A 26,618-nucleotide genomic window follows, 5' to 3' on the forward strand; every position below is an offset into this window, starting at 1 on the left:
TGGGCTAAAGCCGAAAGGACGTTCAGTTGCGGATATGCCTGGAAGCGAAAGGAAAGTCCAATGCTGTAAAGAAAAATATTGCATAGGAACCTGGAATGTAAGAACCATGAACCTGGGTAAGTTGGATGTGGTCAAAAATGAGATGGCAAGAATAAATATTGACATCCTGGGCATCAGTGAACTAAAATGGACGGGAATGGGCGAATTCAGTTCGAATGACCATCATATCTACTACTGTGGGCAAGAAACCCGCAAAAGAAATGGAGTGGCCCTCATAGTCAACAAAAGAGTGGCGAAAGCAGTACTGGGATGCAATCTCAAAAATGATAGAATGATCTCGATACGAATCCAAGGCAGACCTTTTAACATAACAGTAATCCAAGTTTATGCACCAACTACTGGTGCTGAAGAAACTGAAATTGACCAATTCTATGAGGACTTACAAGACCTTATAGAAGTGACACCAAAGAAGGATGTTCTTCTCATTATAGGGGATTGGAATGCTAAAGTAGGGAGTCAAGAGATAAAAGGAACAACTGGCAAGTTTGGCCTTGGAGAGCAAAATGAAGCAGGGCAAAGGCTAATAGAGTTCTGTCAAGAGAACAAGCTGGTCATCACAAACACGCTTTTCCAACAACACAAGAGACGACTCTACACGTGGACATCACCAGATGGGCAGCATCGAAATCAGATTGATTATATTCTCTGCAGCCAAAGATGGAGAAGCTCAATACAGTCAGCAAAAACAAGACCTGGAGCTGACTGTGGCTCAGATCATCAGCTTCTTATAGCAAAATTCAAGCTTAAACTGAAGAAAGTAGGAAAAACCATTGGGCCGGTAAGATACAATCTAAATCAAATCCCTTATGAATACACAGTGGAAGTGAGGAACAGGTTTAAGGATTTAGATTTGCTAGACAGAATGCCTGAAGAACTATGGATGGAGGCTCGCAACATTATACAGCAGGCAGCAACGAAAACCATCCCAATGAAAAGGAAATGCAAGAAAGCAAAGTGGCTGTCCAATGAGGCCTTACAAATAGCGGGGGAGAGAAGGCAAGCAAAGTTCGAGGGAGATAGAGAAAGATACAGGAAATTGAATGCAGATTTCCAAAAAATAGCAAGGAGAGACAAGAAGGCCTACTTAAACGAGCAATGCAAAGAAATAAAGGAAAACAACAGAATGGGAAGAACCAGAGATCTGTTCAAGAAAATTGGAGATATGAAAGGAACATTTCGTTCAAAGATTGCCATAATAAAGGACAAAAGTGGTAAGGACCTAACAGAAGCAGAAGACATCAAGAAGAGGTGGCAAGAATACACAGAGGAATTATACCAGAAAGATATGGATGTCTCGTACACCCCAGGTAGTGGGGTTGCTGAGCTTGAGCCAGACATCCTGGAGAGTGAAGTCAAATGGGCCTTAGAAAGCACTGCAAATAACAAGGCCAGTGGAAGTGATGGTATTCCAGCTGAACTATTTAAAATTTTAAAAGATGATGCTGTTAAGGTGCTACACTCAATATGCCAGCAAGTTTGGAAAACTCAGCAGTGGCCAGAGGATTGGAGAAGATCAGTCTACATCCCAATCCCAAAGAAGGGCAGTGCTAAAGAATGCTCCAACTACCGCACAATTGCACTCATTTCACACGCTAGCAAGGTTATGCTTAAAATTCTACAAGGAAGGCTCAAGCAGTATGTGGACCGAGAACTCCCAGAAGTGCAAGCTGGATTTAGAAGAGGCAGAGGAACCAGAGACCAAATTGCAAACATGCGCTGGATTATGGAGAAAGCTAGAGAGTTCCAGAAAGACATCTACTTCTGCTTCATTGACTATGCAAAAGCCTTTGACTGTGTCGACCACAGCAAACTATGGCAAGTTCTTAAAGAAATGGGAGTGCCTGATCACCTCATCTGTCTCCTGAGAAATCTCTATGTGGGACAAGAAGCTACAGTTAGAACTGGATATGGAACAACTGATTGGTTCAAAATTGGGAAAGGAGTACGACAAGGCTGTATACTGTCTCCCTGGTTATTTAACTTATATGCAGAATTCATCATGCGAAAGGCTGGGCTGGATGAATCCCTAGCCGGAATTAAGATTGCTGGAAGAAATATCAACAACCTCAGATATGCAGATGACACAACCTTGATGGCAGAAAGTGAGGAGGAATTAAAGAACCTCTTAATGAGGGTGAAAAAGGAGAGCGCAAAATATGGTCTGAAGCTCAACATCAAAAAAACGAAGATCATGACCACTGGTCCCATCACCTCCTGGCAAATAGAAGGAGAAGAAATGGAGGCAGTGAGAGATTTTACTTTCTTGGGCTCCATGATCACTGCAGATGGTGACAGCAGCCACAAAATTAAGAGACGCCTGCTCCTTGGGAGAAAGGCGATGGCAAACCTAGACAGCATCTTAAAAAGCAGAGACATCACCTTGCCAACAAAGGTCCGTATAGTAAAAGCTATGGTTTTCCCAGTAGTGATGTATGGAAGTGAGAGCTGGACCATAAAGAAGGCTGATCGCCGAAGAATTGATGCTTTTGAATTCTGGTGCTGGAGGAGACTCTTGAGAGTCCCATGGACTGCAAGAAGATCAGACCTATCCATTCTGAAGGAAATCAGCCCTGAGTGCTCACTGGAAGGACAGATCCTGAAGCTGAGGCTCCAATACTTTGGCCACCTCATGAGAAGAGAAGACTCCCTGGAAAAGACCCTGATGTTGGGAAAGATGGAGGGCACAAGGAGAAGGGGATGACAGAGGATGAGATGGTTGGACAGTGTTCTCGAAGCTACCAGCATGAGTTTGACCAAACTGCGGGAGGCAGTGGAGGACAGAAGTGCCTGGCGTGCTCTGGTCCAGGGGGTCACGAAGAGTCGGACACGACTAAACGACTAAACAACAACAACAACAGCATGCCAAGTCGCAGCCGCCACCCCAGGCACCTCTACGAGGCAGCAAAACCCCAACCTAGATCACCTCAACGATTCAGTCCTGAGGGAGCACGTTTCAGACGGACGCCTTTCCCGCCTTTGACGGGCGGTAGGCGGGGCTTGAGCCCTCACACAAGAACATCCGGGCCTTTCCGCTCCCGGCGTTAACCGCCGCTCGAAGCCACCCACGCAGCAAACCCCCTTTCCCGATTGGTGGCTTGGGCGTGGCGTCACGAGCGGGGGGGGGTGCGGGAGAGAGGGAGCAGGTTCGTAACGCCCGCGACTCCATCGCGGCCCTGCACTCTGCTCCGTCCCAGCGCAACTTGGTTTCTCCTCTCGGCAGGTCGGCCTAAGCTGCAGGGGATGATGGGAAACCGAGGGGTGTGCCAGGCCCTCGTACTCTCGCGCTCTCCCTCACACGCACGCGCAGACCTAGGCGGAGAATTGGGCGGGATTTGTTTTCTGCTTTCTGAGGAGAGAAGATGTGAGGGGAGGAGGACGAGGACGAAAGAAGGATGACGAACTCAGATTATTATTATCATCATCATTATTATTTTGTATTATTTCCCCAGGTTGCTAGGAAATAATTATATAATAATGATGTGTGGTAACAATTATATCAGCATCATTAAAAAACATTTAAGAAAACAAGCAACAAACACGCCATTGCTGAGGGCAACTTCTATCTAGGACTTCCCAGCTACGACTCAAATATGCCCAGTATCCAATTCCCGTTGCAATACCATCATTAGCTCACTTGATGCTTTTAAGTTGAAAAAATAGCTCTTTTAAGCATTTAGCCCCAGAAATCGTTTACACTGTCAGGGCTCTGAGGCAATTGATTTGAACATGCAGAGACACTCTCCTCCTGCTCCTCCAATGTATATTATGTGGATAGAACTACCAGGTTACATGACAAGTGCAACTAAGCAATCTTCCATTTTATAATAAATAATAAAATAAAAACACGAGATAGTGTATTGGGCAGTATGCCCCCATAGGGCTTAGAAATCTGCTTTATATAAAAGTCAGACCATGAATGGGGGTGTGTGGTTCAGATAGGAGATGATGAGGGCTGAAGGATGGGCTTTTTGCATGCAAAGTATGCACTCTGCCATTATTATTATTGTTATTTTATTTCTAACTGCCCTTCATCCAAAGATCACAGGGCGGTTTACAATATAAAAACACAGAAATACGTAACATAGTAACCAACAAAAACAGCACCCTTCCTGAGTATTTAAAAGGCCTTAGGTAGTTTAATTAGCCAAAGACCTGGGAGAAGAGGAATGTTTTTGCCTGATACTAACCATACGGAAACTGTTGTAAAACGAATGTAACACACCTGATTCCTGAAAGCCAGAGAGCCCTCTTGTATCCCTCAAATGCTGGTGCAATCCAGTTGCAGTTGTGGGCAGGGTTCAGTGTCTTTTAACAGTTGGACTCAGGAAATTTCAGCACCTGCCAAAATACTGTCTTCTACAGGATGTCTGTTCTATACTACATCATTATGCAAGGGGGTGATGCTCTGGTTGTTCTTGCCACCCATGCCACAGTGCATCAGGTTTTCTGGTAGGCAGAAGTTGCTATATGGAGATGCTGAGATGTGGATTCAAGAATACACTACTCATTTGTGCATAAATAAGCTAAAGAAGAAATTACTTGTAGGACCTGGTGTCAAAAATGGGAGCTACTGTATTTATATTTGACATATTGATAAAACAAAGAATTGGTGGAACTTGTTCTTCATTCTAATTACAGTGGTACCTCAGGTTACGGACGCTTCAGGTCCAGAAATATTACCTCAGGTTAGGAACTTTGCTTCAGGATGAGAACAGAAATTGTGCAGCGGCAGCAGGAGTGGTGCTAAAGTGGTGCTTCAGGTTAAGAACAGTTTCAGGTTAAGAACGGACCTCCCAAACGAATTACGTTCTTAACCCGAGGTACCACTGTACTGTGTGGACACCTACACCAGGCAGAAATGGAGTGTAAACACAGGCTTTCTCTCTCAGCTGAGACAGGCAGATCCTATGCATGTTCACTCAAAAGGAATAAAAGTGATATTTGAGCAAGTGGATGTTCTGAGATTAATATTGTTATGTTTGCATAATCATTTACCCAAAGTACTCTACTGATTCAGCATGTCTGTTCCTCAATAATCACAAGCTTGTCCTATGTGAATATTAACTAGATATGCTGGTTTTACAATACAGAAGACAGTAACTGTAAAGCACTCACATACACTGGATCTTATTTGCTGATCTGATTGTCGGATCTATAAAAGTAACAGCATGCTGTACAGTCAACAAAGTAAGAAAGAAGGTGGCATTTTATAATTGTAATCTTTACAGGCAGACTGTTAAGCATGTGAAATTAGAGGAAATTGGTAATTTTCGTAGTATGCAATAAAAGTTGATAAAACACATCACTACCCCAATTCCAGGTGTTTCGACAGTTGTTTTTAAAATTACAAATATCATTGATTTAGCAAAGAACTGTTCACTTGGGGAATAATAAAAAGACTAGTCTTTAAAAGCTTCCATGTTGCTTCATTTGGAAACAGTTCCAATATAATGCAGGCTCTTGGAAATCTGAGAAACTTCTGATGTTTTTCCCCATAGTAGAATTATACCCATAAATGATTTGATGAAATGTTATGGCCTACTTCATGCATAAAGAGAACTTCTGCTCATTAAACCAACGACAGTAGATATTTTCTGCCCTTGTGCCTGCTTCCAGGAACAATTATGAAACTAACAAAGCTTACAGAACCTGGGAGAAGAACCGTATTAGAACAGAGTTTTACCAGATGTTGCCTTCAAACGATCTATAATTGTATTTGTCTCTCATTACCGACAGCAGCCTCAGCCTGCCATAGAAAGATCCTATTTCTCTCTTTTTGAGATCACAGAGTAGATGGACAGTTAATGCATCAGCAGCAAAGGTAACTCAACAACTTGAATTCTTGTTTATTTTCTGTATTTCTAACAAAAATCAAGATAGATGGCTGTATCTCAGGTAAAACTATTGGCATTAGTTAAAAATATGGGAAGTCCTCATAGAGCACCCAGTTTAACTGGATCCTATTTGAACAATGGATTCATTTTTAAAATGATATGGATGAAGGCTTCACTACTGAAGTATTTTATCTTCATGTAGGTATGAAATACATTTTATATATACTCTTTCCAGCTTTTGGATGAGACCGAAAGACTGCAAACAACTTCAGAGAAGGGCAATAGGACAGGATTTAATTTGGAAAAAGGAAACAAATTTTTAAGGAACTCTGTGTGCTCTGTTTAGATTATGGAAGCTAAAAGATCGTGGGATTTTAGTAGGCAGGAAAAGGTTTCTGAGATTCAGTTGCTCTTGAACCTTGCAGAAAAGGTATAGAAGCTGGCAAAGAACTAAAGTTATATGAATTCACTCTTGAGAACCAAGGATAATAGTAAGGGTTGATAAATTAGCAAAGCTGCTATTTGTAGATCAATTATGTTGGGTAGCCTTTACACTGAGATTAAGCGTCTACCTGAAATGAAAAATGTATTCTATACCTTTGTATGGTTATGCAGAGTGTTGCATATAACACTATACCATGTATATGAAACTATTAGCTAGTGGATTAAGAAAGTCAGAGGAGTGTTGTGTTCAGAGACTAAGAGCAGATTCAAATCCCTGCTGAGTGATAAGGCTAATTGGGTGACCATTGTCCAGGAACTCTCTCTTAGCCTGATCTACTTCATAGGATGATTTTGAGAATAATGTAGGTGGGGGAGCTACCCTGAGCTCCTTGGGGGAAGCATAGCATAAACATGTAATAAAAAGAACAGCTAAACTACAGTCACTGTTTATGACACTGCTAAAATATTATGCATTGTGCTATGGATCAACTGGCTTTCATTTTTAAGAAAAATAAGAGCCAGTTTGGAGATAGGAAAAGTGGCTGCTGATGGAAAAAACATATACTGCTTTTTTGTTTTGTTTTTTAATAATATTTATTAGGTTAAATTACACACATATACACAAAATTTTACAAAGAATTTACACCCATATTGCAGAAAGAAATTTTTTTCTCCCTTTTCCTTTCCTTTTCCCCCTTTTCCCCCCTTTCTCTTTAAAACATACTGCTGTTGATGAGAATTTTTTTCCTACAACACTCCAAATGTTCCACAAAATGGTACCAATATTTAACCATCAGTGTTGTACAGGTTGCAGAGTTATTCTGCAGAAACATACATCCAATAAGACCTACATAAAAAAGTAACTGACAGGTTATTTAGTTCACCCATATAAGAGAGGCACAGAAGAAAAGAGGAAAGGGGGGAAAATAATAAAAGGGTTTATTATCAGATTATTACTAAAAGAACACGTGGCTAACTTTCATCCTGTACCTTATCATTCTAGTACTGGATGTACAAGCTCAATTTCTGCATGAATAAATCATTTTATTGTTGAACCTCTTTAGTTCTTACAATATTGGTGGGTTTGACTATATAAGCCAGGTCCCCGAATCATTAAGATTCAACAGATAGCATGAATGAATGGGCCATATGACCTCATGTGACCTCCTAAGGCCTCATCCTGCATGGTAACTCAAAAACACACCGCTCACATATAGGTTCATTGTCTAAGAACCGTTCAGTAATAAGATAGCACCAGGAAGCCAGCACAGGTCAGGGAGCATGGAGAGAAGGAGCTTGGTTGGCCTACGGAATGAAATACTACTAGAGTATAAAAAAAGTTTTATTTGAAATAAAATGCACCACAGCCAGTCCTTCAGTGTGCTTCCTTTCAGCTGCCATAACCAGAACATCTCTAATCAGTAATGCTTTCCCAAGAAATGTTCTATTTCCCTGCACTTATTTTTGTATTCAGACGTGAGAAATGTCTCCTGATGAGTCCTGGTCGCCAGCTGAAGATGACAGCCAAGCATCAAAACTAGCAAGGAAATCCAGAGATGCCCCCTTTGTTCCCATAGGTGAGTTGAACCCTTCAGCACTTTCTAGTCCATGTGGTACAGTGGGTAGAGTGTTTGGACTTGCTGCGGAGAGACCAGTCAGAGTTTGAGTCTCCCTGGGTGATCACACAAATTCAGCCTAATTTACCTTGCAGCCTTGTTGTGAGGGTAAAGGTAAAGGTAAAGGTAAAGGGACCCCTGACCATTAGGTCCAGTCGTGGCAGACTCTGGGGTTGCGGCGCTCATCTCGCTTTATTGGCTGAGGGAGCCGGCGTACAGCTGCCGGGTCATGTGGCCAGCATGACTAAGCTGCTTCTGGCGAACCAGAGCAGTGCACGGAAATGCCGTTTACCTTCCCGCCGGAGAGGTACCAATTTATCTACTTGCACTTTGACGTGCTTTCGAACTGCTAGGTTGGCAAGAGCAGGGACTGAGCAACGGGAGCTCACCCCGTTGCGGGGATTTGAACCACCGACCTTCTGATCAGCAAGCCCTAGGCTCTGAGGGTATATACACCCTAATATATGCCATCTGCAGCTCTGTAGAATAAGGGTGGGATATAACCGCTCCGGTGGGAAGGTAAATAGCGTTTCCGTACGCTGCTCTGGTTTGCCGGAAGCAGCTTAGTCATGCTGGCCACATGACCCGGAAGCTGTCTGCGGACAAATGCCGGCTCCCTCGGCCAGTAAAGAGAGATGAGCGCCGCAACCCCAGAGTTGTCCACGACTGGACTTAATGGTCAAGGGTCCCCTTACCTTTACCTTTTATAACTCTGAGAACTCAATAAATTGGTGGTGGTGGTCAGTCTCTGGGTTATGGCTTCAGATGCCAATAATAACGATATAGCTAAGAGGGAAATGGAGATAGTCACTCCAGTCAGTGACTAAATTCCATCTGCTATATCTGTTTCCTATATCAGTTGAGTTGCTAACTCTTGCTCTGTTTTACTGCATTGTTTTTTATTATATTACTGCTTTTTGCAGTTTCTTTTTTTTTTTTTGTATTTTAACCTGTTTTTATTGTAGCTTATGATGTTCTGATTGCAAATTCTTATTTTTTTTTTTTTTAAATATTTTTATTTTTCCATATAAACACAATACAACAAACATAAACATACAAAAACAAAAACAAAACAAGAAACATGTATCATTTCATGTCCTAATTTCATATCCTATCTTCCCCGACTTCCTCATGCTTCCCCTTTCTGTATTCCAAATTCTTATCGATTGTTCAGCAAATCTTCCCTTATTTTAATTTAAATTTAGACTATTCTTCCTTGTTTTCCTTGTCTTAACCATTGCTAATAGTAACCATTTACTTTCCAGTCCAACATCATTCTAACTTTCATTAACTTTATGATATTTCTTTAAATAGTCCTTGAATTTTTTCCATTCTTCTTGCGCTGCTTCTCTTCCCTGGTTTCGGATTCTGCTCGTCATTTCTGCCAAGCCCATATAGTCTATCACCTTCATCTGCCATTCTTCCAGTGTGGGTAGTTCTTGCGTCTTCCAGTACTTCGCAATGAGTATTCTAGCTGCTGTTGTAGCATACATAAAGAAAGTTATATCCGTCTTTAACACCCCTTGGCCGACAATACCCAAGAGAAAGGCCTCTGGTTTCTTGGGGAAAGTATATTTAAATACCTTTTTAAGTTCATTATAGATCATTTCCCAGAATGCCTTAATCTTCGGGCAGGTCCACCAAAGATGAAAAAATGTACCTTCAGTTTCTTTACATTTCCAACATTTGTTGTCAGGCACATGGTAAATCTTTGCAAGCTTGACTGGGGTTATGTACCACCTATATATCATTTTCATAATGTTTTCTCTTAAGGCATTACATGCCGTAAATTTTATCCCGGTGGTCCACAACTTTTCCCAATCAGCAAACAAAATATTATGACCAATGTCCTGAGCCCATTTAATCATGACCGATTTAACCGTTTCATCTTGTGTATTCCATTTCAGCAGCAAATTGTACATTTTGGACAAATTCTTAGTACTGGGTTCTAACAGTTCTGTCTCCAATTTTGATTTTTCCACCTGGAAGCCAATTTTACTGTCCAGTTTAAACGCTTCATTAATTTGATGGTAGTGAAACCAATCTCTCACCTTCCCTTTTAATTTCTCAAAACTGCTTTTTGCAGTTTCATGGAAATGTGGGATACCCCGCTCTGTGTTTGCATAAATGGTTTTCTTCCAGTTTTGCTGTATCTTATGTACAGATTAGTCTGTTTTGCTGGAGCAGAAGTTCATGTTCAAGAACAGAGTGGTGTAGGTAGAATGCCATAGGAATGTCCAGGCTTGTGTGTGAGGCAGTGTGTGTTCAGAGTCACATGCATATAGCTCTCTGCTGCCTTGGTGACCATCCATAAGGTGGCACAGCTCAGATTGGAAACTGGAGAACTGAGTGGTCTTCAAGAATATAGAAGTTGGATGCTCCTGGTATAAGAAACAGGCAGGAAACACATCGTGGCTCCATATTCCGTGCCATAGACTTAATACCATCCTTTTTAAAAAGTCTGTATTTTAAACAGACAAGTGAATGACATTTCTTTTTTTGCTAGTAGGATTTCCTTTAAAAAATGCGCCCACATTGAGAGAGGTAAGCATAAGCCTTGCAAACTGTCACAGTTTCACCCATCAACCTTCATTAGTCTTCCTTCCCATTTATCAGCTCCAGCTGAACTGCATCAGACCAGGTGCCTTTCTAGAATTTAAAGTGATTTGTACATGCAATGCCCACGAACACAGGCTAATTTGTATGCACTGTTGCCAATTAAGCTGGCTGCAAGGACAGTGCTTGCCTCCCGCAGACCAGGTTTGCAGTTAAAAGATAAAAAAGAAATGCCATTATATTGGATTTACGCATCAAACACTAAGAAACAAAAAGAAAAATTACATCACCTGACAAAACCAAACTGTTCAGGAGATCAAGCTTAACACATCTGGATGTCGCTTCAGAGCAATATTTTTAATTGTTATTTTTGATTCAGGGAGAGTTGTTATGGTTACAGTGAATGGACCTGGGAATCGAAATCCTAGCTTTCACCCCAGAAAATGAAACATCCTGTTGGAACAAAATGAGCTGCCACTTACCAATCATTGCTTTAAACAACATTTTGATTCAGAAGGGGGTCTGTTTTTAAAATGTGTACACAACATGGTTTGTTTACCACATCTGCACCCAATTCTTGATCCAAGGAGCTGAGGGTGGCATACATGGGCTTCATATTCACAACCTTTCAAGCTGGGTAGGATGAGAACTAGTGACTAACTCACTTAGCTTATAGGGACATGAACCCAGCAGCCCACAGTCTGGGTTGAGCACTCCACCAGTTCATCAGGGAGGAACCCAGGAAAGCGAACGGGCCATGCAAAATGACTATGCGTGTGTGATTTCAACTGACAAAGTAGGAAGGGTATACCTCCTCTTTTGGTTCCTTGAGATGGTCCATTGCATCATCATCATTTTTTTTTAAAAAAAGTATTAAAACCCAATATGGTGACAACCATTGCTTTAGATGCCTTTAAGGGAGAGATTCCTGCATGAATAGGAATTGTTGAGACAATGGGCGGGGCTGTTGGCTTCATGTTCTGCTTGTATCCTCCCCAAATCATCTGGCTGGTCTCTGTTAGGAAGAGAATATTGAATTACATGGAGCCTTAACCTGATCCAGCAAGGCAATGTTGGTGCTCAGTGCTGAACTACACCCCTCTCTTTAATATCCAGGTCTGGCAGGCTGCTTTGCTGTAGTAGGCTATGGGCTTTACAAGCTGAAACACAGAGGAAGCCAAAAAATGTCAGTCCACCTCATCCACATGAGAGTTGCAGCCCAAAGCTTTGTTGTAGGTGCAATAACAGTAGGTAAGAGAACATGTTGTTGTGATCAGTGCCGTTTTGTTAAGTAATCTCCCCGCTGTCCAGTTTAGCTTCTGAGGCCATCTCTCTCTCCTCCCCCCCAAAAAAACCCCACACCAAGCCAAGAGTCAGAGGTTCCCCACCACACCCACCTGTCAATCAGCTGGTAGGTGAGGTTCAATCCTGCTGGGTGCTGCTTTTCTAGTGTTTCCTGCAGGGAATGTGCTAGGAAAGCAGAACTCTTCCCCCTTGCTCCTGTTGGGCACAGCCACCCATCTATTAATCACCTAATTGCCATCATGGTGTCAGATGATTGACAGATGGGTCGGCCCACTCGCCTGTCAACATTGGCCGATGGGGTGAGTAAAGATCTGGCTCATGGGGCCGAAAACGTTCCCCAGCAGGCTGTAGTGAGTAAACAGGCAGCCCTGTAGTTTTTGATTCAAAGCCCAAAGCTTTTGTTCTTGAGTCATCACCAGGCAACAGATCCATTTACCTGTGCTAAGATGGCAAACGTGACCTTATTTCTGTTCAATGCAACAGTTGCTGGATGATATTGAAGCAGCCATTGCTAACTAATATATCTGTTTTCTTTTGTTAGGAGTTTTATATTCCATGTACACAGATTACATGAAACGTTCGGGCACCAGTGGACCGAACAAATGATCATCATCATCAAAGCAAAGAGGAAGACCAAAGCATTTGATTCAGTATTATTTTATAAAAACTTTTATGTATAAGTGTTTTTAGAATGTATTCCAAGTATGCCGCCAGGATTCCCACCGCCACCCTCCCCATTTATTAAAGCAGCTTCTATATGCTGAAGACAAGCTCTGCATTGGGCATCCAGATCTTTAGTCAACTTTGCAGCTTTTTCCTGGTTTGAGTTGAACATTCTTTCTCAAGGTTCAGAGTTGTGTCCAGTTTTTAGAAACACCAGCAGCTAAGCCCCCTAGGGGAGTCTTAATGTGGCTAATGTCTGGGCATAGGAAGCTGCGTGATACAGAGTCAGACCGCTGGTTTGTCTTCCCAGCCTCTACTCTGGCAGCTGCTCTCTAAGGCATCGGCCAGTGGGCTCCCTCCTACCTGAGTTCTTTTTGATAATGTCTGGAACTGAGCTTGCAATTTCACTTTCACCATGCATGCGGCTTTGCCATTGAGTTGAGAGGCCTTCCAACATCCATGCCAGTGCACCCACCAAAACAACACCAGAATAAAGCCTGCCACACATTTTTAGGATATACACATGAACACGTGAAGCATAAATGAGGCAAATATTTGTTGGCAAACGTTATCACACACATACACATTTCAGGTAGCTGGGATCATCCATAGCTTCTTGTCAAATGCACATGTAATGGCAAACCCAGACAACCTCAGTGCAGTTAAATGCAAGCTGGGCTCATTCAGACCACCCCAATTACCCTGGGATGAGTTCTTTCACTCGGTTTGATCATCTGAATCATCTTGCCAAGTGATAAGAGGGATTCTACTGCTCATCAGGTGATAAGGTGTGGCAAAATGTGTAGCAGGAAGTGTGATAAAATGGTCACCTATTTGAGCTCACTGGTTTTTCCATATTGCCTACGATAGCATTTTGTATAAATTAGGCCTTGCTCGTTTTTTTTTCCTTCCAAAGTAGCAACATTCCTTAAGCAGCCTCAACAGAATTATTTTACTTCTACTTCCCCCCACTGTAATTATTCCTCCAGCAGTGTCTCCTTGTGTTCTAAGTCAGAAGACAAAGAAAGGCTGATGAAATCAGGTAACAAGATTAGAAACCAGAAAGGTAGTGTAGAGTTGACATATTTATTTGAAAACCTGGACCTCTGTTGAAACAAATAATGATCAGTACATTTAATATAAATTAGTGCCAAATATAAAACATGAATACCAAATATACTTCTGAATTCCTCTTGCTTAGGAAGCACAAGTAGTGAAAGTACTGTTGTACTCAAGTCCTACTTGTGGCTTCCCATAGGCACCTGGCTGAGAATAGGATGCTGAACTAGATGGGCCTTTGACCTGAGCCAGCAGGGCTAGTCTTGAAACCTGAATGGGTTTTGTAACAGAGCACAGATTGCATATATACCATTCAGCAGAAACCGGCCTTGTCTTGTAACACAACTGCAGATATTTAGTGCATCCTGAGTGGAAGATACATGTGACGTTTTTAGAAAAGAGCGGCTGCCCTGGAAGCCTTCTCACTATGTTTGGTTCAAACATATCTATTTTGGCCAAGTTCAGCGGGACACACTTCTTGTGCCCAAGTTTGTGCGTGTGAATGTGGCATGTTTTTTGATGCACACAAATCATCCAATTTAAGGTAGGAAGCAAAGCAACACCTGATTCTATGCATGCTTACTCAGAATCAAGCCCCACTGAGTTGAATGCGGCTTACTAGCAAGTTGATTATGAACAGAACTCAAGCCTTAGGCTGTCCGCAATAAGTTACAGAATGGGTGACTCTCCTTATGCAATGAAGAAATGCAATTTGTAGAGCAAAGGAGCTATTAGTATGATGGTGTCTATACTGTTTCAAGTGCAATGGCAGTACCAAGTTGTCTCGCATCACAGAGAACATTCAGACAACTCTAATATATGTGGCCAACTTTGCAAACTAGAACAGCTGCAAACTTGATTAAATACTGGCATTTTCTGCAGATACTGCATGTACACGGCCATATGTGTCTGTTTCTGTGAGCACGAGGGCTAGAAACTTGGGGAAAGTTTCAGGGATAAAACTTAAGCAACAGGTAGGTACCATCTTCTGTTCATACAATGAACAACTCTACTCAAATATCGAGGATTGGCTGAAACCTTGACAGAGCACCGCAAGGCCTAAACTAAATTTGCATCACTTCTATATTGGCTTTGGATTACAATGTAAGCTGCGATTGAATGTGTTGTTAAATTAACCGGGTAAAATGTCACACTAACACAGGAAAAAAGGACCCTTACTTTGCTGTAAATTGAAAACACACATTTACCAGCAGCAGAGTAAATGACGCAAGCTGCAACTCTTTATGAAACTGTTATTTCAAGTTTTACCTAATAAATCAGATGTGACATATTAAGCACAAAGTATGTGCAGTGTGAGCTAAAGGAGTCAGCTGATGTGAGATTTTGCCAGCCATGTCATTTTAACAACTCTGTACCAAATTGAGCAGTAGTCAAAAGGAAATAAAGGGGCTCTTGTTACGCTTTATGGCACCCTGTACGATGATGGTGCTGTAAAAAATATATAAAAATATTAATAGGGTCAGTAGAAGAAGCAGGAGTTGCAGGCTAGAGTTCTTTTGCTTCTCGAAAAAAAGAAAAGCTGTAATCTCATGGACTTAGTCTTGCAATCGCAGCTCTGCACATAGAACAAGTTTCCTCAGCCACGAGGAAAATTCAATTATGTTAGTTTCCTAATCTGAAGGACCACGGGGATAGCCAGGCTGGGTGCACTCTGTGTCAAACAAAAACCCAAATTCTCCATCTGGAATAGTGAACCTGCTGGATTCCATCTGGAATAGTAACCCTGCTGGACTCCTTGATAACAGGATAGTATTGAGGATAAAATGCCAAGAAGGATATTTCTCAACTTTCAGAAAAGACGCTTGTCAGTTTTCCAGAAATTGAGGGGTGTGTGATCATTTCTCCCTTAGACAGGAAAGACAGTGATCTGCATCAAGAGGAAATCAAATCACCAGTACCTTCACTATAGTTATGTGTGTCAAGTATGGGTCAGTGTCAAATACCTGTAAAGCGAGTAAAGGGCTTTCAAAAGTGAAAATGACAGACAAAACAGGGGTATGGAACTCTCCGTCTGCTATTGCTAGACCCTGCCTCCAAATAAACAAGTTTGCCCCTGGCACGTTTCTCCCAATTTGAGGCCAGAAATGAGATCCAACTAGCAGTAAAACGCTGGGGGTACGGGGAGAGGTAGCTGGGTAGAGAGGGAGGCCAGCGGTTGAATGAAGAGTTCAGCACCCACCTCCCGCTAATTGCTTTTCAAATTTTAGTACCCACACCTCCAGTATTTTGAAGATGTTTGGTGGCAGCCCAAATTTCAAGATATGTGCCTGTCCATCACTATTACATACAATCTCAGCTTCACAATGATTTAACCCAGGCTCTCTGTCAGTCCTTTTGTAACTTTTCTAGGTGACCTTAGGCACAGCTTCTAAAGAAGTCTATTTTCCAGTGTACCAGACGATCCTTAATAGCATACAGTAATTCCTTTCCCCTTGTGCTTCTCTCTCTCTCGAAGTTGCAAATTATTGGATGTTTGCAGTAACATATCAGAACCAATCAAACTTGGCTTAGGGCAGCATAGGAGGGCTCTATGTTCTTTGTCTTTAAAGTCACACCCTTACTAGTTCGGAGGGGATTCATCTAATTGAGGCTTGGTCGGCGTCAATGTTGTTGAGGAGGAAGAGTTCTGGATGACCAGTGAGTCCCAGGTGATACTAGAGAAGGAAGAAAAGGAGGTGGCAGTTAGGAATGCTGTCTAGGAGAAATGAAAACGTAGTTGAAATCAGGTACGATCAGATCTCCCAAGGTTTTCTAAGTGGGAGACCAAACTCTAAAGAGCGGCAGCCATTGTTAGGAAAGCTGTTGGCTTGTGGGTGGGGAACCTTGCTAGCAGTCAAAACATCTGGATGCACCCAGTTCCCCTACCCCATGGTAGCTCCTTTCCCCACACTTCATTATTTCAGGAGGCCAGCTCACCAGCGAAGCCTTTCCCAGGAGCCCTTCTTTAGATAAATTAAACCAAAATTCCAGAAGTGTAGCCATGACTGAGAGAACCACCACCACCATTAGCACTCTCAAGGCTTGTTAAAAGCTAACAGATCTATTGTGTTGCAAGTAGGTCACAGCTCACGTCACCAGATGTGCAAGCGCCCGAGTGGGTAGGTATATATATATATATATTCCCTGAATACAGAAGGGAGTGGGGAAGTGGTTTACTAAGTGAAGCCAAAAAGTCAAGCAAAGCAAGAGGCAGCAGTTGGGTATGTCACACAACTGTGCAGATCACAAAGGAATAGTGCATGAAGTTAATTCAAGATCCAGTCAAATGAACAAAAGACCCGATCACAGCACTCTGGATCAGTGACCCCAGGCGAAGATCAGGGATGGCAAGATTTAACGTGTAAATGCACACTTAAAGAGTTCCAATCTCTATTACAATTTATTTAGGCAGAGGGCCTTCTCGGTAGTGGCACCCCCCCTGTGGAACGACCTCCCATCAGATGTCAAAGAAATGAACAACTATCTGACTTTCAGAAGATATCTGAAGGCAACCCTGTTCAGGGAAGTTTTTGATGTTTGACGTTTTATCGTGGTTTTCATATTCTGTTGGGAGCCGCCCAGAATGGGGCATATCTGGAGTATGACAACCTTTCCGATCTGCTACAGAACGCCCTGGGGGATAAGACTGACACCGCCACACCTCCATATTGGTTTCAGAGTCTGATTAGCATCCATTTATTTCTCTTGAGCAGAAACTGACTTGTTGGCCTATATTTATGGCAGGTGATGCCATTAGTTCACCTTAGAAGATATGTCGATGAATGGACCCTTGATAACAGAGCTGATGTTGTTTGATTGCAAAACAGACTTGCTCCAGGACATATGGAGACTGTTGGGTTTGTTGCAGGGTTTGTATCTCTGTTTCGTGGCTCATGATTGTTAGTAAGCGGCTTCCATAAGTTGTGGGGTTGTTTCTAAGCAGGGGCAAGTCTTCAGCCCAAGGCCAATGAGTAGGGAGGATAATTATCTGTGTTGATGAGATTATAGCTGAGAACTGAAGATAACAAGAGAAGTTCTACTGCTGTGTCTGATGGGCCTGTTCTGTAGCAAGTGACTCATTGGGAACCTACCCAACTTTACAGAGTGGTTTCCTCACTTTGCTAAACAAATATTGTAGTCTTTCAAAGGATGCCTGATGCAACTGTTTGGGGCAATTGTTTGTCTTTGCCCAAAAGATTGGGAGCAGATGTGACTATACCATAATCTTAGGTAAAGATAAAGGGACCCCTGACCGTTAAGTCCAGTTGTGGATGACTCTGGGGTTGCGGCGCTCATCTCGCTTTACTGGCCGAGGGAGCCACTGTTTGTCTGCAGACAGCTTCCGCGTCATGTGGTCAGCGTGACTAAGCCGCTTCTGGCAAACCAGAGCAGCACATGGAAATGCCATTTACCTTCCCACTGGAGTGGTACCTATTTATCTACTTGCACTCCGAACTGCTAGGTTGGCAGGAGCTGGGACCAAGCAATGGGAACTCAACCCGTCGCGGGGATTTGAACCACCGACCTTCCGATCGGCAAGCCCTAGGCTCTGTAGTTTAGACCACAGTTCCACCCATGTCCCACCATAATCTTAGCTGTATGCAATTGTGTGGGGGATGCACTCTGGATAGTAGCTGCAGGTAGGTGTGGTTTTCAGTTGCTTTATGGGATATGGTGCAGTTTATATGGATGAAATCACGTTACATGGAGTGACTCAAATTTAGATTAATAGGATGTTGTTACTGATAAAAGATCTGGTTGGATTTCTCAAGAGCTCTCCGTCTCACGAGTCTCAATGCTGAAGACGTCATTAAAGTACCACCACTTAAGAGGCGTGTAGTGATTGGAGAAAGCAATGTTCAAAGCCAGCCATTGTGTTTCTTCATACCACTGATGCATATCCCATTACAGTAGTACCTCGGGTTGCAGACGCTTCAGGTTACAGACTCCGCCAACCCAGAAATAGTACCTCGGGTTAAGAACTTTGCTCAGGATGAGAACAGAAATTGCATGGCAGCGGCGCAGCGGGAGGCCCCATTAGCTAAAGCGGTGCTTCAGGTTAAGAACAGTTTCAGGTTAAGAACGGACCTCCGGAACGAATTAAGTACTTAACCTGAGGTACCACTGTACCAGGGACTGTTAGCTGGGCATCATTATACCCATACTACCTGGATCTTTGAGCATCTGAATGTATGTTGTGCAAGTGAGGGATCTGCGTGTGGCAATCCTACTGCTCTCTCTTCCATCGCTTGGCCTTCTGGCATCACTTTGTATTAAAAGAACTGCTCAGCTCCTTCTCTTTGTCCTTGGAGTATACTTATCCTCTTTGCTAATCTCACAGAGTAGGGATTGGCTCATGAAAGCTCATACTGCACTACAATTCTTTAGGACTTCTTTAAGGTAACTCCAAACCCTTTGTTGTTTAATGTCATTGAGCCTTCTGTGCCCCCATGTCAGCACCAGAATGGTGGTCCCCGTTTTCCCTTCGCTAAGTTACACTCAGAGACCCTTTCTTTTCAGTTTATTCAGAGAGGGTGTGTTTAAGGACGACGACAATTTGGGGGAGTGACCAGTTGGTGCTTATACTTTGCTTCTCTTTGCTTTTCCTTTCCCTGGGTGATGATTACACTAATTCAGCGAGTGATATGGGAAGAGTTGTGTTTCCCCCATTAATTTCAATGGAAGATCTGTGGGGTGCATTTTCTTTGGGGCACGTGTCTCTACTCTCTCCAGTGAAGAACTAGGAGGTTCTTTTGGGGGCAGGCTGGCTAGGTCAGGACAGAGCATGTTTCATGGGGTTTTTAGACTCATGGAACTGAACTGGGGTCTCGAGATGTAATATTCCAGCCAGTTACAGATCCAATAGTGCCACAAAAAGCCAAACAACCCCCTCCCCCACAATCTTACTAATTTCTTACATGGCATCACCTGTGTTCTGGAGAAATATAGGGCTGTATTTTGAGCGTGCATGGGGTAAGTTCCATTGCATGGATAGAATGGAAACACTGGATACAACCATAGGTTTCTGAAGGTAGATGCTGTAGTGTAGGGAGTCAAAAGGGGCCTACATGCGGCAGAACAGTCGTGCACTTCTAAGGCGACTACGTTCATATGTGGTACATGTAACTGCCTAGACAGAAGCAGTATCGCTAGGAATTCCATGTGGCATCAGGTGGTTCCTGCCAACTGGAAGTTGTGCAGTTTCAGTGAAAGTTGACATTGCGATTTGCTGTTGGAGCCACAACAATAATGACTGAAACCTTGTCAGCATTTCTTCTAGAAAACACGTTTGGATCTTGGTGGTTCTATGTTGTGTCTTGAGGTGTGTGAATTTCCTGGTTCAGCTGATCACATCTCGGCTTAGTAAGCTCAGTTATGAATGAACCTCTTGCATTCATATGAACATGCAGCCTCTTCTGGCTAGCCACTATTAGACCAGCAAGTCCAATATACTATTATTTCCCATTTTAATCAAACTGGGAAAGTATCATTGCCAGCTTCATAAGCAGTCAGGGAATTAAAGCAACTTCAAACACTGGCTGAAAATGCTGGCTTGCTCCAGAGCTAGTAATCACAGTTTCTCAGGCTGGATGAAATGGGAAACTCTAGCTGATTAGAAATTTCATGGATCACACAAAGGGGCTTTGTGAACAGGCAAAAGGCTTGGCCATATCTCAGCCTATTAAGCAGAGATGTGATTGTCCAAAGATTGCCTTTGGGTTCATTTTGGCTTCCTGACTTTAATGATACTGAAAAAGATGCATGTGCATTATTTACATGTCTTAAATACATGTATTGTATTTTTATGTTGTGAACCACCCTGAGACCTAAGGATGAAGGACAATGTACAAATTTAATAAATAAACAAAAATTAAAAAGTAACACTTCATGGAGGGCAACTGGTATCTTCTGTAACAGGCATCCCCAAACTCAGCCCTCTAGATGTTTTGGGACTACAATTCCCATCATCCCTGACCACTGGTCCTGTTAGCTAGGGATGATGGGAGTTGTAGTCCCAAAACATCTGGAGGGCCGAGTTTGGGGATGCCTGGTCTGCAAGTGGCACAAAAAACAATCCAGGCAATTGTTCTGGTTTTTACTAATGATGTTTTGTATCTAACTTGCCAAAACTACACAAGACTGATAAAGTGTCACTAATTTGATTTTGAAGCCCACTGACTTTTAAAAGCCATTTCACGCGAATACACACTGTAAAAATCTCTACATGCGAATTCTGCTACTCCCATTAAGACTTTGAGAATAGTTTAAACTGTTTATATAGAGGTATGAATCAAAAGGATAGGATGACCAACACTTTCCAACAGACTGAAACCTACCGTATAGCGTCTCAAGAGTTTACATAAAAATATATTGCTTGTTTTAAACATTGTAGGACATTTAAACTGCAAGTTTCTTAGCAAAGTAAAATTACTTACACCTTCCACTTCCCTTAAAGCTGGTAAGGAGAGCTTGTAATAAAAGGGGGAAAGATAACATTTCTATAGCGTGTCAGAATTGAATCTGTTTTATCCAAAAGCTTTAATCTGCAGGTAATGTTGGCCCACAGAGCACCTGAAAGGATTTTGCCAACTCAGCAGTACTCATTTGAAGGCAGCTCCACTGACCATGGATCAGTTGACATTTGATTTGTTGTGTTAAAAGGAAACTGCTACTAGATATATTTTTAATAGCTAATTTGCACTGTGGATTGTGACATACACAGATGATGCAGGAAACACCAACAGAAATAAATGATCTAAAATATAAAAATTGTGAGCAGAGGACTCAACCAGGCCTTAATCTGACCCAGAATTCCCCCTCTCCTTTGTTAATAAGCTGCTTTCGACTCATAAATATGAAACCTGAGCAAATGACTCATGTTTTATGAACTGCAGAAGTCTCTGCAGAGCAGTTCTTGGCGTTTTGGGGGGGGGGGCGGGTGTCACAGAACCCTTTGAGAACAGACCCCATAACTTTCCCTATAACATAACAGCTCAGCTGTTTTTCAAAAATGTATTTGACCTATCCTTCCCAAACTTGCCGACAACAGCTATTAGCCAGGAAAGCTACATGGAACTTAAAACCTGACCTGGTTAGGAAATAGTTATGCTATTCAGGTTTAATTATATCCATCATTCCTGGCCACTGCCATTATTTCTTGCAGCCAGCCAACAGGAGTGTTCCTACCATCAGCTCCTCAATGGCTTGCCACTTTGAATCTTTACCTCTCCCAAAGCGGCAAACTGAACATTGCCTTGTGCCAGAATCACCGATTGCAGCCTATAATGTCAATGCAAAGCTTCACAAAGGTTTTGATGTCTGAATGGATCTCTATGCAAGACAGCTGGGTATTCCATTCAACGGCAAGGTGTGCTTTGCAGATGTGGGTGCAGAATCCGTCAAAGCTCAAATGAACTGGGGGACAGGGGCAGGAAGAGAGAACAGTGCCCACATTCCACATCTGGGCGCATTTTACAAATAATAATAATCATTGTGTGCTTGATATATCAAATAATACCCGAATAAGACAACCTTCGTGAGGTTAATTTAAGCAGAAAATAAAGACACCCAAGTTGGAAAATGTTCCATTCTTTTAATTTAAATTATCATTTATACAGACTGATTTATACTAGAAAAAATAGACATTTGTTTCATAGATTTTACAACCCAAACTGTGTAGCACGGATGCTTTACGACTGCTACATAGCTACGATTTTCAGAATCTTGTACCATGTTCAAAACAGTGTCAGACAGAAACTGACATCCCAAGAGGCAGGCTTGTCTATCTTCTGAGAATTTACAATGTTAAAGTGCACCGAAGAAAAAATTATAGATGCGGAAGGCCGCCGGCCATTTATTAACCATGCAACTCCCCAATAGTGTAAACTAGTCTGCTACTGAAAAACCTGGAAAGCAATTTGCCCATGGCAACGCATTTCAAGTAATTATGCAAAGTCCACATAGAAAATGCCAGACGCACTCTCCGAGTTTGCAAAAAAGAACTGTTAAAATAATGCCTGCTTCTGAGCTGGGGAAATGTTCACCAAGTTTATTGAAATACAGCAAAAACGAGCAAGTCAGATAGGACAAGCTAGTACAAATAAAACCGGGAGACTTGAGATGGTCAGATAAAATAGCAATTCAAAATTTAGCAGCTTTGTTGCAGCAAAAAGGAATGATCAGAGCCCCTCTGTAGTGAATGAAGATATAACAGCAGCACGGCCCAACAGGAACCACACCTCTCAAGTGTATGGCCAACTTGAACCCTGTATTTCAGAGGGTTCAGAGGTCCTTCTCTACTGCAGGTAAGGATGTCTTTTCTTAAGGAAAACTACACATACCAAACACCAACTGGCCTTGAGTGCAGCCTTTCCCCATCCCATGCTGGTTGAGGATCCTGGGTGTTGTAGTTCAAAAGTATTGCAGTGTATCAGGCTATGTTAGTGTTGAGTGGGGGAAAGCTAGGTACCCTCTTGGCATCACGCCATGCCTATGATGCAATGTCTTTTTGTCACCTTTATGGCACTACATACAGTTGTAGGCAGAAGGAAAGATTCTAGCCAACTTGAAAGTCTCAAAACACATGCAATGTCACCTTCTCTTAAGGAAAAGATCCTCACAGCTGCCATTAATTTTTTCCCACATGTGCACATGAGACAAAAATGTACTGTCTAGTTCTTGAGCAGAACTGGCTGCTCCCACACTAACTGAAAATAGTTTAATTGTATTTTTCTCTGCATTTGAAATTTAGGTGCACCTTGAAGCAGCAATAGAAAGTCCGTCCGTCCATACCCCATCGTATGTGGGCCAGTAGGCTATTATAGCCTTGGATTAATGCTCCAACACAGACCCAAGCGTCTGTTAGGCTGACCAGTTTTAAAAGGATTTGAGCATGTTTAACTACGCCCTGGAATGCAACCTTTGACATTTGTCAAAAACAGGGCATAGGTTAACGCTGATATAAAGTTATTATTCAACCCGTTAAATCTTATCAATACCCAGGGAGCAAAACGATAATGATCACGTTAAAAATGGTACGGGAAAAATTGGAGGATGAATCCTGAAGACAGACAGTCTGGCTTTTGGTGACGATTGGAAAAATTAGGGCATTTCAAGTCAAGATGTACCGTTAGTGTTTTTAAAAGAGAAACGCACATGAAGGAATGTGTGAGAATGTCAAATGTCTTTGTGGGGTGGGGACATTGGTCAAGTTATGACCAGTTCTGATTCCTACCTTCTAGTGATTTTGGGTACCCCTCTTCAAGCCAAGTGGGTGGTTAGCCTCACAATACGTGCAAGAAAAGTATTAAAATTGGAATCCATCCAAAGCTGTTTTGGTTTTGGACCTGAAACACAGCTGATGAAGTAGATGCAACAAAGCCCGAATTCTAGTCCAGCGAAATCAGTATTCTTATCAGTTTCACAAGATAAGGGTAACATTTGAGACCAGTGACAATATTTGCGAGCAAGTCTTGCTTGAGGCAAATCTCAAGGACTCCCTCAGGTTCTTCTTTTAAGAACAGAAATATATTTGGGAATCTAAATGTTTACCATTTCCCAAATGAAACAGAATATGGAGGTAGTGGAATTGTCTCTGTGCAGCTTGTTTCACAATGTGCTACTATGTTCCGTATTGGGCCTTTTCAGACCACGCTGCAACCTTAGGAAGTCCCTCTGAATTCTATTTAACAGATGACAGACACATGCATCTCTGAACGATATTCCAGGAGGAATATATGAAACATATTCCATGAGGTAAAAACCATTCATCATTATACCCAGTACCCTACACATAGCTCAGTGATGTAATTATTAACGTTATTAATACTATAGTTAGTCCTTTCTTAGTATCTATCTCAATGTTGTAATGCCAAAAGGGGAGGATTTTGCAATGCTACCCTGAAGACTGTTAAAAGGAAATGAAGCAACAAAAAGAAATACAGAAAAACCATTTAAGATGACGGAAGGAGTAACTGGAATAATTACACCAGCTTAACTATGTTTTGTTTTTTAAAATATGTTTGTGATAGTATGTGTAGTAGGAGACTCCTGGCTAGAAAGAGGATTCAAGTATTCATACTTAAGTATTTTCCTCCAACGGATGCCGAAACCTTCATTTTAACCCTAACATTCCCGACACAAAGAGTTACAGGAAATATGGACATCACTTCACTGTATTAATAACAATTAGTCACAAAACAAACAGTAAAAACTTGTAAACATTGAATGCAAAATTATTTCCCCATTGCTGACCACCAGAATTGCACACCAAGCAAGTCAATTAACACTTTTTAACGTATGGGCCCAGTTTTAATTTTTAGCAGTTGTTCTTTTGGTTCAGAATTGACAGTTCTCTAATGGAGAACTCCAGTGGAGACAGGAAAAGGAGAAATCTATACAAAAATTGTGGATTTCCTCTTTTTAACTGTGATCTTGCTTTTACACTGAAGAGTACAGTTGCTTAAGAGAAATAAAGCTCCAGAGCACATGATACATGTGCCCATCTCTTGAGGGGGATAGCAAGCCATTCCTCTAGTGAAGACCAACAATTAAATGACCAAGCAAAGCACTCTTTCTACCTGCTTCTCAGCCAAAATGTGCAGCCACAACCATTTGTGTAATTTTTTGGACAGTAGTCCTGCAGAAGATGATTCTCTGGCCATGTGGCAGGCACCAGTACTCTCACTAATATTGAAACTAGCAATTGTACTTTCAGAAGTGGCTTGTACTCCTCCCAAAATAAGTTCTCAGCTTGGCAAGGCTCTCTTTGATAAAGGATTCAGAAACAGCCTCAGCACCACTAACTTACGCCTGCCTTTAATCGTTATCAGAAGGAGTGGTCAGCCGACATTAATCAACTGGACAGGAGACTGACTCGCTTGCCAGCTTCTACATTTAGCAGAATTCATGGACAATACTTTAATCAAACTGCATTATTTTGGGTTCCAAATGGAGGGCCTGAATGCTCAGCTGTGGGGACGCTGCGTGCCTGCAAAAAGCCAGCTTCACAGGAAACAAGATTCAGCATAACGCTTCTTATGCTATTTCCCAACATGCAGGGAGATTCTCTCCTGCTTCCTGCCCATGGGGATTTACCTGCATCCTCAAGAATACAGCCCAGAATAATGATGCATTCCTTAGCACTGAATAATGTTAGCCTTTACCTTGCGTTCCAGCTGCCGACACTAGCAAGACTCATTAGGGTCTATTCTATTCAAGTGCAATCACGTCATTTAATTTTATGCCTTTAAAACACGGGTTTTTTAAAGACACGATTGCGATTAATTGAACGAATCCCAGTTAGAATATAGTATTAGTCCCTTGGTTAAAGTCGAAAGCATTTTAGTGTTTGCATTCTCACACTGAGAATCTAATGCTACAAACGGAAGCAACGAGAATTTTTGTTCGTTTGTTCTTTAGAGTGTGATTGTAGGGGGACAGCAAGGAAAAGAACCGGAGTATTTATCAATATGTACAACCACAATTATTGTTTTTTAACACCATTACCACAATCTTAACTTTGTGCAAAAGCGCACATACATTTGGATATGTTCACAGAGTAAACCATAGAAACACACTGGCCCTGATGGCTCCCTGTTGCGTACAGACAGACCCAGTATTTAATTAATTGGAGACGAAGCCGGCTCTTCAATAAGCAACGTTCTCGTGACTCTTACCGTGCGACCACAGGCCAGGAAGGAGGCTCCGAGAGCTATTAGGCACAGCCAAGTCTGGAGGAAGGGGGAGAGAAGCAGAATCCCAAATCAATTGTAGGTTTACTTAAAAAGACAGTCCCACCACAAAGTATTTTAGCCACTACAAAGAAAACAGTGCACTGTTCCCGTGAGATCAGAGGTCTCAGGTCTATTAATTTCACTGGGAGAGGAGGCCCATTGAAATAAATGGACCTGAATTATATCTATTAATCTGAAATGGTCTGCTCTGAGTAGGACCAGTGTTGGATATAACCCAGAGTGGGTCATTTCATTTATTGAATTTATATACCGCCCTATACCCGGAAAGGGACATGGGTGGCGCTGTGGGTAAACCACAAAGCCAAGAACTTGCCGATCAGAAGGTC

At 42.1% G+C, this 26,618-nt stretch overlaps 2 protein-coding genes across 10 annotated transcripts in view; one reads left to right on the top strand and one right to left on the bottom strand.

Annotated features, from left to right (window-relative positions):
* The first annotated feature begins 3,127 nt into the window (after positions 1 to 3,127).
* HIGD1C (HIG1 hypoxia inducible domain family member 1C) lies at positions 3,128 to 12,585 on the top strand. Of its 4 annotated transcripts, XM_083599557.1 has the most exons (6): positions 3,263 to 3,280; positions 5,129 to 5,247; positions 5,797 to 5,881; positions 7,813 to 7,915; positions 11,627 to 11,761; positions 12,357 to 12,585. In XM_083599557.1, exons 4-6 carry the CDS (start codon positions 7,822 to 7,824, stop codon positions 12,419 to 12,421), a joined length of 294 nt encoding a protein of 97 aa, XP_083455683.1. In that variant the 5' UTR covers positions 3,263 to 3,280; positions 5,129 to 5,247; positions 5,797 to 5,881; positions 7,813 to 7,821; the 3' UTR covers positions 12,422 to 12,585. The 4 variants fall into 4 exon arrangements, with proteins under 4 accessions (XP_083455681.1, XP_083455682.1, XP_083455683.1 ...); XM_083599555.1 differs by lacking the exon at positions 5,129 to 5,247 and having other exon boundaries at positions 3,128 to 3,280; XM_083599556.1 differs by lacking the exon at positions 5,129 to 5,247 and having other exon boundaries at positions 3,143 to 3,280; positions 5,800 to 5,881.
* Positions 12,586 to 13,553: 968 nt separating this feature from the next.
* The window catches only part of SLC11A2 (solute carrier family 11 member 2), a 66,379-nt gene continuing 53,314 nt past the window's right edge, over positions 13,554 to 26,618 (bottom strand). For all 6 annotated transcript variants that reach the window (XM_083599274.1, XM_083599275.1, XM_083599276.1 and 3 more), the window contains 2 exons: positions 26,215 to 26,268; positions 13,554 to 16,212 (listed from right to left, as the gene is read on the bottom strand). In XM_083599274.1, the coding sequence (XP_083455400.1) occupies positions 16,135 to 16,212; positions 26,215 to 26,268 (132 nt within the window). In that variant the 3' untranslated portion in view covers positions 13,554 to 16,134. The remainder of the gene's footprint in view (positions 16,213 to 26,214; positions 26,269 to 26,618) is intronic.

Source organism: Podarcis filfolensis (assembly GCF_964270895.1).
Source record: "Podarcis filfolensis genome assembly, chromosome: 2".
NCBI classification, from domain to species: Eukaryota; Metazoa; Chordata; class Lepidosauria; order Squamata; family Lacertidae; genus Podarcis; species Podarcis filfolensis.

Excerpts from the sequence above, each read along its gene's own strand:
- HIGD1C (XM_083599555.1), top strand. The coding sequence starts at position 7,822 with ATGTCTCCTGATGAGTCCTGGTCGCCAGCTGAAGATGACAGCCAAGCA. Across the intron at positions 7,916-11,626 it reads TGCCCCCTTTGTTCCCATAG|GTCTGGCAGGCTGCTTTGCT; the intron begins GTGAGTTGAACC and ends TTTAATATCCAG. Across the intron at positions 11,762-12,356 it reads TGTAGGTGCAATAACAGTAG|GAGTTTTATATTCCATGTAC; the intron begins GTAAGAGAACAT and ends TTCTTTTGTTAG.